We start from the raw sequence: 15,456 nt of genomic DNA, 5'->3' as shown, positions 1-15,456 counted from the left end.
GTTTAATTCCTGGCCTATCTCAGTGGGTTAAGGATCCAGTGTTGCCATGAGCTGTGGTAGAGGCTGTGATCTGTTAAGTGCCCAACTTACAGTCTCTGTGACTTTGATTTAGGTTAAGAATCTAACCTGTGGAAACAGGTATAAATCTGACATGCGTTATACCAGAAAAGAAGCCAGACTGAAAAGAGTACAGAATGTATGATTCCATCTATATGACATTCTGGAAAAGATAAAACCATGGGGATAGAAAACAGATCAGTGTTTTCAGGGATATGAGGGAGTGACTGGATAGAAGGAAGCATGAAGAGATTTTGTGTAGTGATGGATTGCTATGGTGATTATCCAAATGCATATGTTTACCAAAACTCAGAACTATGTACTAAAAAAGGTAATTTTACTAAATTCAAAAAAAAAAAAAAACTATAGCTGCATACAACAGAAATGAACTCCGAAAACACAGTATTCGCAAAAGAAGCAAAACATAATGTTTAGGGATCATGTTTAGGTGATAAACTAAGATGGAGAGCAAGAATGTAAATTAGGATAATGGTTATCTTTTAAGGAGGAGTGAGAGGGTAAAGATTGAGGGAGGTATAAAAAGGGTTGGAGGGAACTTCCAGTGCACCAGCATTGTTCTGGTTCTTTCTCTGGTGGTTACATGAGTAGTTCCTTTGTGATAATTCACTGAGCTACCAGTTATATTTTACATCCTTTTACAGGAAAGTAAGCCAAGTAACTCAGGGTAAATGATAAAAGAATAAAATAAGAATAAATACTTTTTAGAGGTAGGAGGCATTCCCGGATTCATACTTTGGCTTCAACATTTGTTAGATGTGTGACTTTAGGCAGGTTTCTTAACCTTTCTCAGCCTCATTTTACTCACCAGTATACATTTGCCTCATAAAGTTATTATGTATGTTAAAAAGGGTTAATGTAATTTTTCCTTCAGAGTTTCTGCCTAGCTTCCAAGTCCCCTTTGGAAGGTTCATCTTACCCACATGGGATAGGTCCCCCAAGGGCCACGCTTTTGTGTTAAATGACCCCACTATGCCCAGCTGACTCAAGCTGGGCTCTTCATAAAGCCCTCCAGGGAGCATAAAATAGGGAATAAGCAAGTTAACTCTATCTGGGCTGTGTCATGAAAAGAACAGATATAAACCTCTAGAACAGCAAAATGCACACATTCTATCCCCTGCATGGCCAGAGCAGCAGAGAAAGAAAAGACTAGACCAACAGGGAGATGGAGAGAGGTCTGCTCACACTTCTGACTGATTTCTGGTTCCTAATTCCAGTCCCTTACTGGGGGCTGCCCTTGGGTTCCATAAAACACAGAATATCTGCATAACAAGTATCTTTAAGGAAATAATGCTTGTTAGGGTTGGATTCTACAATTTACAACCCAACAGTACTAGATAATGTGTTATATAAAGTATGAAGCACATAGAAAAGACTCAGAAATCTGATGACTGTGGCAGCAACTGTCTGATCTCCTATATGAGGCGGGGACTTCCTTACCAAGTCCTTGAAAGAGTCCTACTCTGGTGTTCAAAACATAGACTGACTTCAATAAGGTCACCCCTCTATTAGAGAGCTATAAGAAATCTGTAAGAAAAGAGTTTAGCTTCAACTTTCCTGGGATACTCAAAATTTTTCAATTGCTAAAGGCTGCCTCAAGAAAGAAAGAAATTCTAGCATAACAGAATAAACTTACAACAAAAAATTAATAAACAGAATCAAGTGCCTAAATTTACAACCTAAAGCAAAAGTCAGACCAGCTAACTTGTAACCTAACCAACCAAGATAAAAGTTGGGCACTTACAGTTCATATTGTCCCAGATTCTTTTTTTTTTTTTTCCCCCCTTGGGCAATGCCTACAGAATTTACACATCTACTTTTTTTTTATGGCCACACTTGCAGCATATGGAAGTTCCCAGGCCAGGAACTGAATCCAAGCTGCAGCTGCAGTCTATGCCACAGCTGTGGGAATACTGGACACTTTAACGCACTGTGCCAGGCAGAGATTGAACCTACACCTCCACAGAGACCTGAGCCACTGCAGTCAGACTCTTAACCCACTACACCACAGCAGGAACTCCTACACCTCTACATTCTGGTGCCTGCATTTTTACATTCACAAGCCAAAGGCTATTTTCCTTATATAGTTATGACACAAAACTGGCACGCTGAGTAATGCTGATATGGACTTATTACTAGGTTCTAGGAAGCCCAAATCTTTGAGGAAGGCAAGCTGTTAATTTGTATGCATATTTAATCAAAAGTCAACCTATGGGGAGTGCTCTGATGACCTAGGGAGTTAAGGTTCCTGTGTTTTCACTGTCATGGCTCTGGCTAGGGCTGTGTGGCTCAGGTTCTGTCCCTGGCTTAGGAACTTCCATGTGCTGCCAGTATGACAAAAATTTAAAAATGTTTTAAAAAAGAGAGAGAACCTGAAATAAACACTGCAACTCTCATTTAAAAAAAGTCAACCTATGTATACTGAGATGAAGTAGTTTAGAATTAACATATATGAGTCAAGCTTATTGCAATCAGTCCTTATTTTAAATGCATTTGTTCTTGAAAATAAATTAAAAACACAAGTTGTAAAACATGCAGAAACAAGTGTTGTTACTAAGTATATGACTGTACTTTACTCAATATGTAAGTATATGACTGTACTTTCCTCATATAATATGTATGTGTCAGAAGACATAAAAAGACAATTATTTCATATAGCTACTTCAGTCAACTTTATGCACTAATGTTCTCCATCATATCTTATTTTAGTTTGGCTTACTCTAAAATAAAAAATATGAAACATGAACAATCTGAACAAATGAGTTTCATTTTTTCCCTAACATATGTAAAAAGTAGTATTTTTAAAAAAGTTTAACTGTAGATTTTTGGGGCACTGCACCTGCAGCACATGGAAGTTCCCGGGCCAAGGATCAAACACACACCACAACAACAACCCGAGCCACTGCAGTGACAACACCAGATCCTTAACTCGCAGCACTACAAAGGAAGTCCAACTATCAATTTTAGTAACAATAACTGTACTTATATTTTTAAGCTGAGATCTGAAAAAACACATTTACATTCAAGCTCATAATTTCCTTAATAAAGCAGTTTTTTGTGAAATCTCATCTCAAACAAATATACTTTTCTTTAAACAAACATCCAATTGCCATTTGCATTTGCATATAAATAGCACCGACATATAATATTTGTATCACCCATGTAAAAATTCCTGAAACATGTGGGGAAATTAATCCTCCTAAGTTAATTGGATCATGTGTACTAGTAATTATGAAACCACCTGTAAGCAATGTTCTAAGTAAAATGTATTTATAAACACTAGAGGGTGCTCTAATTCAATAGTGCTTGGTATCAGACTTTGATGAGTAAAATAATTTTCTCTTCAATTAAAGATAAATGAAGATAATTGTCAACACCAACAACTTTTGCTTTTGAACCAATACACTGAGATACTTTATGAGACAAAATTCCATCTTTCGAGATACTTTATGAGACAAAATTCCATCTTTCAAGAACATACAATATTCAGTTGAACTCCACTAAAACCATTTGTTTTTTACTGTATGATTATTATATATTTAATACTGTGTAAGGTAAGCAGAATAGAAAATAAGTACAGAAGTATAAAAATTCTTTGCCTATAAATGAAATTAATGCAATATTCAGGTGATTAAGATAAGGTGTATCTTATGTTTTACAGGCATAAGTTTAAAGGAAATTACAAAATAAATTTGGCAAAAGACATGTAACTCAATTTCAATTTTAGTTGCTAAGTACCATGGTATAGTTTAGCTATTTTACAAAAGTACTTTGAAACTCAATATTTAAATAATAAAAGTGACACTGTTTTCATATATCATCTGCAGTGTCAAGAAAAAAAATTTTTATGGCTGCACCCACGGCACATGGAAGGTCCCAGGCCAGTGACTTAATCTGAGCTGCAGCTGCAACCTACGCTGCAACTGCAGCAATGCTGGATCCTTTAACCCAATGCACCAGGCCAGGGATCAAATCCTCGTCTACATAGCAACTGCTGCTGCAGTCAGATTCTTAACCCACTGAGCCACAGTGGGAACTCCCAAGAGAATATGTTTTAAGCCAATAGCTATAGGAAATTAAAAAAGAAAAACAAGGCTTTGAATACACAAAGTAGGAAATAATAATAGTATCAATTTCAAATCTTCATAAATGCATTTTTGTGCTAGTTTTTGAATTTATTTCTAAAACATTCACAAACTCAATTATAAATATTTGAAATTTTCAAAACTGAGAGTAATTTATATGCTGCCATTTGGCAATCCAAAGTTCCCTGGAGTATAAGTTTCCAACTGACAGGATTAGATAATCATAAGTAACAAAGTTTAATGGCTAATAAAATATATTGTCTATATATTTCAAGAAATAGGAAGTTCCTGTTGTGGCGCAGTGGGAACAAATCAAACTAGCATCCATGAGGATGCGGGTTCGATCCCTTGCCTTGCTCAGTGGGTTGAGGATCTAGTGTTGCCATGAGCTGTGGTGTAGGTCACAGATGCAGCTCAGATCCTGCATTGCTGTGGCTGTGGTGTAGGCTGGCACTATCACTCTGATTCAACCCCTAGCCTGGGAAGTTCCATATGCCATGAGTGTGGCCCTAAAAATCTAAAAAAAAAGAAAGAAGGAAAAATACATTGGCTATTAACTGAGACACTATTTAATCCTAACAAAGTATTTTTGCCTTAAAAAAATACTTATAGCAGATAAACAAGCAGGACATTATAAATAGTTCTAAATTCACATACTTAAAATCAACCAATCTCTATCTCTCAATTCCTCTCTCTCTCTCTCTCTCTCTCTCTCTCACACACACACACACACACACACACACACACACTCTCTCTCTCTCTCTCTCACATAATCCATTCCCCAAGAGGGAAGTACCTAGCTTATACCTCTCTCTTTCATTCCTTTCCCTAATTAATAACTAAGAGCCTCCAGTGAAATCCTAAACAGTAGCACCCATTGTTAGAGGGCCTCTCCAAATTTACAATAGCCCCAGATAAACTGTTCAAGATTAAGAGACTACAACACTAAAGAAATGCCAGAGACAGGACTGAACCAGATTCAAAAACTACCCAGACTCTAGGAACCAAAATACATGGTACCAAAATCAGATTAGTGGAGCTCAGAGGAATTCAGAAAATGGAAGCATTGTGTTATATAGTCTGCAGTATACATTTGGCACCTATATTCTTTTGGCACTCACTTCCCCTTTATATGTTTATCTGCCTTGCATCTGCCAGATTCCTAGGGCCCTATCGTACTCTAAATGCCCAGGTGTCAACTTCCCTATCCAATGCCACATCATTTAATACTTTCTACTGCAACAGGTTGAACAACATACGCATTCGCTAGAGAGTTTTAATGTCTGAAACATTCACAGGCCTGCCCTATTAGAAAGGTCTTGTGAACCGCTATATATGCCTCTACCGAAGGAAAAGTACGGATCTGAGGCAGTCAGTTGTGGGGAAAATTTTAGTGCTTTTCAGCAAGTCTGAATTCACACTACTACAAACATTGCATTATTAAGCTACAATAAACTCTAATCATGCTATTAGCTTCCCATTGATACAAATATCAGTCTGAGCTTTTGCCCATAAATCTGAAAAGCATAGGGCCTACATAAAGTAAAGAATGGGTAGAAATGTGTAATTTTATTTATAAATACTAATTTTCATCTCAATATTATATTACATAAAAATTTACAAATTGTGAGACTAGAATACTCTATTCAAATAAAAATTTAAGAGGGATACCTGCTTTTCATGATTCCTGAATCTGGCTGCAAACTAATAGTCTCTGTTGTAATTTCCACTTTCCGTACACTTCCAAAGAAATCAGTTATCAGGACATGTTTAGGATCCCTCTGAAAAAGATCAGTGCGATGTCCAGGGGTAGACACACATAGACTTTTGGGGCACACCTGAAACTGAAAAACATATATGTAGCAATAATAAATACACACATGCTTACATATTCATATAACTTTTATTGTCCATAAAAACATTATATTAGAGAGTAGTATATTTTTAAGGCTTTCCCAACCTAAAAAAAGCTACTGGTTCTAAAGATTTAAAGTTTCATTGCCATCGTAATGCTTTATACTTTAAGAAAGTTTTGCAGGAGGTCCCCTTGTGGCTCAGTGGTAACCATGATGATGCGGTTTTGATCCCTGGCCTTGATCAGTGGGTTAAGGATCCAGCATTGCTGTAAGCTGCAGTGTAGTTTGCAGACATGGCTCAGATCTGGTGTTGCTGTGGCTGTGGCATAGGCCGGCAACTGTAGCTCCAATTCAATCCCTAGCCTGGGAACTTACATATGCTGTAGGTGCAGCCCTAAAAAATGCAAAAATAAAAAAAAAGGAACTTACCAATGGCCCTCAGAAACAGCAAGAAAGACAATGAACTCAAAAAGGTTCACAGGGTGCCATGCCTGTGTTTTCTGCTGTCCCCAGAAGCCATTGGAAGGCTCATTGTTGCCACCCATCTATAAAAAACAAAATTAAACCAAGTAAATTTGAAGATCTATTTGGCTTTTTATTAGATGATTCTTAAATTGGGCAGGCAGCATCCCATCTAGAAACTAGAAATGTGCTCCCAGTACCACACTGTTTTGATGACTATAGCTTAACGGCATAGTCAGAAATCAGGGAGTGTATCTCCACTTATGTTTTTCTTTCCCAAGACTGCTTTAGCTATTTGGGGTCTTTTGTGATTCTATACAAATTTTAAGATTATTTGTTCTAGTTCTATAAAAAATATCTTTGGAACACTGTAAATTAACTATAATAGAAAAAATAAAAATCTTTTAAAAATGCCTTTGGTATTTCGATAAGGGTTGCAAGAAATCTGTAGATTATTTTGGGTAGTATGTAAGGTAGGAGGTAGATGGGCCCCCAGCCTGAGAACAGGTGAGATTTGTTAAGCTGAGTAAATTGGGCCTTATCTCTTTTTGACACTTCAAGGAGAAAATTAATGGCATGAGTTGAGTTCTGCTGGAGTAAAAAGATAAGATGACCACATCTATCTTTTTTTCTTTTTTTTTTTGTTTTTTTGTTTTTTAGGCTTTTTAGGGCCACATCCATGGCATATGGAAATTCCCAGGCTAGGGGTAGAATTGGAGCCTCAGCGGCTGGTCTACACCACAGCCATAGCAACGCCTTATCTGAGCCCTGTCTGTGACCTACACCACACTCATGGCAACACTGGATCCCTAACCCACCGAGTGAGCCTAGGGATTGAACTCACATCCTCATGGATACTAGTCAGGTTTGTTAACTGCTGAGCCACAACTGTAACTCCTTTTTAATCATTCTTGAGGTCAAGGGGAACTTCCTGACTACACATGCACAGAAAGAGTCCTCCAAGTCAAAAAGGGAGGGGGTACCATCTCATAATAAACGTTGTCAATCTTCCCATAAAAACCCAAGCTGGAATTCATCTTGGCTAAAAGATAACACATGCATATCAGAAAAGGGCCTTGAGTCTGATCAGGTATGAGAAGTAAAAGATAATTATTCAAAGGAAAACAAAGACCTGGAAGAACTGTTCCATATAAGTGATTTAAAGCACCTCTCTGGCACCTTCCTCACTCAGGAGAATGCCCACCAAAACAAGAATACTCTTCTTTTGGGTGTGTATTACCACCTTGCTCAGTCTACCAAAAAGTAGTGAGCTTTCCCACATGTTATGCTGTGTTTCCTTGAAACATTCCTGCTTTTAATGGGAACAAGAATCAGGACAACTCTGTCTTTAGCCTCTAGCCTCTAGCTAGTCTAGTGTCTAGGACTCCTGGTTTTCACCCAGGCTGCCCAGGTTCAATTTCTGAGCAGAGAATTAGGATCTTGCTTCAATCCATCTTAGCTGTCTCTCCAAGATCATACGGACATTTTTACAATATTAATTCTTCAAAATCAGAAATATGGATTTATTCCACTTATTTGTGTCATCTTCAATTTTCCTCATTAATGCTTAGTGCTTTCAGAATAAAGGTCTTTCATTTCCTTGGTTAAATGTATCTCTAGGTATTTTATTCTTTTTGGTGCACTCATAAGAGGGATTATTTTCATCATTTCTCCCTTCTCATAGTTCATTATTAGTGTATAGAAATTCAACCATTTTTCTGTATATTAACATTGTACCCTACAATTTTACTGAATTCATACTAGTTCTAACAGTTTCTTTGGTGGAATCTTTAAGGATTTCTATATCATCGTCTGCACACAGTAGCAGTTTTACTTCTTCCTTTCCAATTCGGATGCCTTTTTCTTTCTTTTTTTAAATTTGTGTGGCTAGAACTTCTAATATTATGTTGATTAAAGGCAGCAAGAATGGGCATCCTTGTCTTGTTCCTGATCTTAGAGGAAAAAGGTTTCTTAGCTTTTCACTGCTGACTATAATGTTAGCTGTGTGTTTATCACATATGCCCTTTATTATATTGAGGTATATTCTTTCTCTACCCATTGTGTTGTTTTTAATCATAAATGGATGTTGAATTCTGTCAAATGCTTCTTTCTGCATCTATTAAAATGACCATATGATTTTTAATCATTCATTTTGTTACTATCACATTACTGATTTGCCTATTTAAACTATCCTTGCTTCCCTGGAATAAATCCCACCTGATCATGCTATATGATCCTTTTAATGTATTGTTGAATTCAGTTTGCTAATATTTTATTGAGGATTTTTACATCTATGTTCATCAGAGATACTGGCCTGGTGATTTTTTTTTTTTTTTTTTGTAGTGTCAATTCTTGTGTGTGTGTGAGGGTAATGCTAGCCTTGTAAAATGACTTTGGAAGTGTTCTTTTCATTCAAATTTTTTTTGAGTAATTTGAGGCTAGGTATTAACTTCTTTAAATGTTTGGCAGAATCACCAGTGAAGCCACCTAGGCCTGAACATTGTTTGTTAGCATTTTTAAAAAAATTATTGATTTGATTACATTATTAGGAACTCGTCTATATCAAACTTTCTAATTCCTCATAATTCATCTTAGAAGACTTCATGTTTCTTGGAATTTATCCAGTTCTTCTAGATTGTCTAATTTGTTGCAGTGTAATTGTTCATAATATTCTTTTATGATCTTTTGTATTTCTGTGGTAATGACTGTAATTTCTCCTCTTTCATTTCTGATTTTATTTATTGGGCTCTTTTCTTGATGAGTCTGTTTGGCTAAAGAATTGCTGACTTTATCTTTTCAAAGAACTAACTTTTAGTTGCATTAATAATTTCTTTGTGGAGTTCCCGTCATGGCGGCACAGTGGTTAACGAATCCGACTAGGAACCATGAGGTTGCGGGTTTGATCCCTGCCCTTGCTCAGTGGGTTAACAATCTGGCGTTGCTGTGAGCTGTGGTGTAGGTCACAGACGCAGCTCGGATCCTGCGTTGCTGTGGCTCTGGTGTAGGGTGGCAGCGACAGCTCCAATTAGACCCCTAGCCTGGGAACCTCCATAAGCCACGGGAGCAGCCCCAAAAAATGGCTTTAATACCTCCTTCCTTCAACTAACTTTGAGCTTTGTTTATTCTTCTTTTTCTAGTTCCTTTAAATGTAAAATTAGATGGTTAAGAGTTTTGTTAAGGCCAGATTAACTATTAATTTCCCTTTTAGAAACTGCTTGTGCTGTATCCCAGAGATTCTGGAACACTGTGTTTCCGTTTTCATTTGTCTCAAGGTATTTTTTGATTTCTATGATGACCCACAATGATTGTTTAACAGCATGTTGTTTAGTCTCTATATGTTTTTATTTTTCCAGTTTTCTTCTTGTAATTTTGTTTCAGACTGTTGTGATCAGAGAAGATGCCTAAATTTATTAAGACTTCTTAAATTTGTTGAGACTTGTTATGCGGCCTAACATGCGATCTGTCCAGCAGAATGTTCCACGTGCACTTGAAAAGAATGTGTATTCTGCTGTTTTCATTTTGGATGGGATGTTCTATACGTATCCATTTGGTCCATCTGATATAAGGTGTGTTTTAAGGCCAGTGTTTCCTTACTGATTTTCTGTCTGGATAATCTATTCATTGATGTAAGTGGAGTATTAAAATCCCTACTATTATTGTATTGCTGTCTATTTCTGCCTTTATTTTCATTAATATCTGCTTTATATATTCAAGTGGTCCCATGTTGGGTGCATAAATGTTTACAAATGTTACATCCTCTTGTTGGACTGGCCCCTTCATCATTACATAATGCCCATCTTCATCTTTTGTTATAGTATTTGTTTTGAAGTCTATTTGGTCTAAGTATTGCTACCCTAGCTCCTTTTCATCTTTATTTTCGTGGTATATATTTTTCTATCCCTTCACTTCCACACTGTGTCTTTAGGTTTGAAGTGAGTCTCTTATAGGGAGCATAGAGAAGGGCTTTGGTTTTTTTTTAATCCATTCAGCCACTTTACGTCTTTTGATTGGAGAACGTAGTCCACTTATATTTAATGTAATTATTGATAGGTATTCACTTATTGCCATTTTGTTCATTGTTTTTTAGGTGCTTTTGTAGTTCATCTCTGTTCCTTTCTTCTCTTCTCTTGTTTGTCTTCTTTAGTTTATGTTTAGATTCCTTTTTTATTTACTTTTGTGTATTTACTATAATATTTTTCTCTGTGGTTACCATGAGGTCATACATAACATCCTACATATATAACTCTTTTAAGTTGACAATAACAATTTTGAACACATTCCAAAGCTTTGTATTTTATCCCTCAACACATTTTATATTTCTGATGACACATTTTACATTTCTGATGACACACTTTACATATCCCTTAACTAATTATTACATTTTTAATTAATTTTATGCCTTCTGTATTTTTCCCTTTGTTTTTACTTCATAAATGATTAATCCACTACCTTCATTATTTAAGTACCTTTTCAGTAAGATATTTACTTTGGGAAATTATGTTACTATTGATTACTACCTCTTCTTTCCAGCTTAGAAAATTCCCTTTCAGGGAACCCTCCTGCACTGTTGGTGGGAATGTAAACTGGTACAGCCACTATGGAGAACAGTTTGGAGATACCTTAGAAATCTATACATAGAACTTCCATATGACCCTGCAATCCCACTCTTGGGCATATATCCAGACAAAACTCTACTTAAAAGAGACACATGCACTATTTACAATAGCCAGGACATGGAAACAACCCAAATGTCCATCACTGCAGCACTATTTACAATAGCCAAGACATGGAAACAACCCAAATGTCCATCAACAGACGATTGGATTCGGAAGATGTGGTATAAATACACAATGGAATACTACTCAGCCATAAAAAAGAATGACATAATGCCATTTGCAGCAACATGGATGGAACTAGAGAATCTCATACTGAATGAAATGAGCCAGAAAGACAAAGACAAATACCATATGATATCACTTATAACTGGAATCGAATATCCAGCACAAATGAACATCTCCTCAGAAAAGAAAATCATGGACTTGGAGAAAAGACTTGTGGCTGTCTGATGCGAGGGGGAGGGAGTGGGAGGGATCAGGAGCTTGGGCTTATCAGACACAACTTAGAATAGATTTACAAGGAGATCCTGCTGAATAGCATTGAGAACTTTGTCTAGATACTCACATTGCAACAGAACAAAGGGTGGGGGAAAAAAATGTAATTGTAATGTATACATGTAAGGATAACTTGATCCCCTTACTGTACAGTGGGAAAATTAAAAAAATAAAATAAAAAGTCCAAAAAAAAAAAAAAGAAAATTCCCTTTCACATTTCTTATAAAGTGGTGATAAACACTGTTAGTTTTTGCTTATCTGGAAACTCCTAATCTCTCCTTCAAATCTGAGTGATAAACTTGCAGGGTAGAGAATCTTCAGTTTTTCCCTTCCAGCACTTCAAAATGTAATGAGTAAGCATTATTAAATTTGATAGCTCATAGTGATTTTCAGAATTTTAGAGTAGAACCCCTTTAATAAATACAAATTTACCTGAAGGGTTTCTATATAATAAAAGAGATCAATGCAAAACTGCTTGGGTGAATAAAGTATTAGAGTCCAGAACCATATCTACTTAGCCTCTCATTCATTCCAAAGCTCCCTAAAGGCAAGGACAGTATCTGCCTCTTTCTCTAGAGTGAAGTCAATGCCAGTCACTTAGCAAAAATTCAAGAAATGTTTGTAAATAAATGAATAAGATATAAATTAATGAAAAAAGTGAAAGTCATTAATTCACAGTAATTATCCATTCTAGAATTGCTGTTTCAAGCTTTTATGCCTACTTTCAATAACAACCTCAAAGTTGATTTATGTTAAAAGATACAATCAGTGCAGAAAATTCAGGAAAAAAAGTTGAATTAAATTCAACAAGCCACAGAGTTGCCACTGTGGTTCAGTGGTTAATAACCCAACTAGTATCCATGAGGACACAGTTTCGGTCCCTGGCCTCACTCAGCAGGTTAAGGATCCGTCATTGCCGTGAGCTATGGTGTAGGTTGCAAACATGGCTCAGATCCTGCGTTGCTGTGGCTGTGGCATAGGCCAGCAGCTATAGTTCCAATTCAAACTTTAGTCTAGGAATATCCATATGCCACAGATGTGGCCCTAAAAAGACAAAAATAAAATAAAATTCAACAAGCCATTATCAAAACACTGTACTAGAAGTTTCAGGGTAAACAGAAACATGTAAGAGGAGGTCCCTCTCCTCCAACAACTTCCCATTAAGTAAGAAAAACATTCGCACTCAATTAGTAAGTCAAAAAAAAAAAAAAAAAAAAAAAAAGACAGACAATGATAAATGGAACACACACAAAAAAAGAAATAAAGCTCTGAAAAGCTTTATTTATTTTACATAAATTCCAAGAGGGAAGAATATGGGGAGATTTCTTGGAGGAGGTAGGATCTGATTTGACTCCCAAAGAATAGACATAATTTCAATATGTGAATCTAAAAGAGTACATTTCTGGTAGGAAAAAAATATATATGAGCAAATGTCTGAGAATAGGAAATACCTCAAGGAATAGCAAGTTAACTAAGCTTCGGTTTTAGGCCTCCTGTAGCAAAGAAAGAGATACTACTCTAAAGGGAGATCAAAACACTTTAAAAGGCCACTGTTCAACATATGGAAGAGTATCCTAAAAGTATAAGGAATAATAGACTTCACTTGTCACATTAAGATTAGCATAGCTATTGTGCTATAATCAAATCAAGCAAATACTTACAAGGTCATTCATATTAGTTTGACTGGCTGGATTAATTTCCTCCAAAAATTCTAAGACATAAAATGTGTATCTATCCATAAGATGGACTCCAATTGCAGGATCAGGTTGATGCTATGAAAAAGCAAAGGAAAAAAAAGTACATCTCTAATAGATAGGATCATTATAACAAAATGTTTAAAATGTAATCAAAATTTCCTTCCAAGATATAAATAAGTCTAAGAATAAGAAATAACAGATACATTCGTAAAACGTTAAAAGATTTCAGAAATAGCTACACATTCCAAAGACACTGCCATTTAAAAATGGGAAAAGAAATGTACCTACCGAGAGTGAATCCTCTCCCACTTGGCTACTAGCTAAAGCCATTATGTTAGGAGAATAAAATCTCTCATACATGGATGCTCCTTGACAAGTGTCAATAATAAACAGTAGCTCATTGTAGCTGAAAGAAAAGTGATAATATCTTTGACATGAATTGTGCTGTTAATCATATATTGGCTAATATTTTATAATTCTTCCACAAGATGTTTGTTATATCTTAGTCATTAATTAAAAACTTGAGATTCTTTGATAGAATTCCCAACACAAATTTGATTCTAGAAAAATTAAAAGTATAATCACGTCTGGGGAAATCATCTCAATAGAGTGCAGTGGTTGTGCCATTCAGCAATTACTTAGCTGGCACCCATGCAGTCCTAGTGACTGAGCTAGGTTCAGGAAAAATATATATATTTATATGACTTGGTCACCATACCCAAAGATCTTAAAATCTAACTGGAAGACAGACACATAAACATATAACTATGTCAGAATGTGATGAGTGTTACAAATTTTACTGAGGGCCTACCATGTGCCTGACACTAAGTTGAGCATACAACAGTCCTTGCCCTCTCAGAGCTTAGAGTCTAACAAAGTCAAAGTGCTCCAAGATGATGAGAATAAGACAAAGGAAACCATAAAGGAAACCATCAGGGAAAGGTTATATCTGACAAAGGCAATGAGAGGTGAGTGTTATTTTATCTAACTAAGAAAGGAGCAGCATATACCAGCAGAGGGAAAAGCCCAAATTAGTGAATGTAAAAAAAAAAAAAAAAATGTAAAAAGTTTGTTTGGGGAAAAGGAACAATATAGTATAACTTGGATTTAGAGTTAATTTGGAAAAATGAAAAGCAATTAGTTTCAAAAAGGTAAGGTAAGGTCACTGTGTAAAGTATCCTGTATGAAGTTTGGAATGCAGATATGCTTACCAACAATATACTACCAACGCTGCACTTCTTTGAAAAATTTACTTATTTTGGCTGTGGCATATGGAAGTTCTCAGGACAGGGATCGAATCTAAGCCACAGCTGAGAACTATGCCACAACTGTGGCAAATGACAGATCCTTCTAACCCATTTCACTGGATGGGGATCAAACCTGCACCTCCGCAACAACTCAAACTACTGTAGTTGGATTCTTAATCCACTGTGCTACAGCAGGAATTCCACCTGTATGAAATTTGAATCTTCTAAGTTTGAAGAAGCCATCAAAAGCTTTTTACAAGTGAAAGAATAACATAATTGTGTGTGTCTCTATTTTTTCTTTTTTCTTTTTTTTTTTTTTTTTCAGCTGCCCCCTGGCATATATAAGTATATGGAGGTTCCCAGCCAGGGACCAAATCCAAGCCAGAGCTGCAACCTACACCACCCATGTGGCCATGCTGGATCCTTAACCCACTGTACTGGGCTGGAAATTGAACTGGAAGCTCCATAGAAACAAGCCAGCCCACTGCACCACAGTGGGAACTCCCATATTTTAGAATAAGCTGCCTATCTGGTGAAGGTGAAAACAGGGAGCAGGTAACATTTTCACAGCGGTTCTCTCAGACATTGGATCTAGATAAACAGCTAATACTGACCTAAAAGAGACAGCATGGAATCTTAAATGGCAATATCTAAGCAGACGATAGAAGGCCAATTAATATGGCACATGTGTTGTGAGTCAAAAATCTGAAGATGCCTTTGGAGATCAGAAACACCTAAGGTTATGAGAGACAGCACATAACAATAAGGAGAGTAAGCTCCGGGATAGGACCACTGGATGTGAATCCTGGTACTGGCACTTAAGAACTACGTAAAGTTTGGTAACTTATTTAATCTATCTGTACCTCAATTCACACATTTGTAAAAGTGGGAATAATAACAGGATCTGCCTCATGGAGTTATTA

General features: G+C 36.4%; 1 protein-coding gene across 1 annotated transcript in view; it reads right to left on the bottom strand.

Annotated features, from left to right (window-relative positions):
• The window catches only part of PIGK (phosphatidylinositol glycan anchor biosynthesis class K), a 117,554-nt gene that overhangs the window by 64,876 nt on the left and 37,222 nt on the right, over positions 1 to 15,456 (bottom strand). The window contains exons 7-9 of the mRNA XM_047794363.1: positions 13,575 to 13,692; positions 13,251 to 13,361; positions 5,832 to 6,004 (exon numbers count right to left, since the gene is read on the bottom strand). Of these exons, the coding sequence (XP_047650319.1) occupies positions 5,832 to 6,004; positions 13,251 to 13,361; positions 13,575 to 13,692 (402 nt within the window). The remainder of the gene's footprint in view (positions 1 to 5,831; positions 6,005 to 13,250; positions 13,362 to 13,574; positions 13,693 to 15,456) is intronic.

The sequence above is a fragment of the Phacochoerus africanus genome, chromosome 8 (assembly GCF_016906955.1).
Source record: "Phacochoerus africanus isolate WHEZ1 chromosome 8, ROS_Pafr_v1, whole genome shotgun sequence".
Classification (NCBI taxonomy): Eukaryota; Metazoa; Chordata; class Mammalia; order Artiodactyla; family Suidae; genus Phacochoerus; species Phacochoerus africanus.
This window is presented reverse-complemented; position numbering and strand designations above follow the sequence as displayed.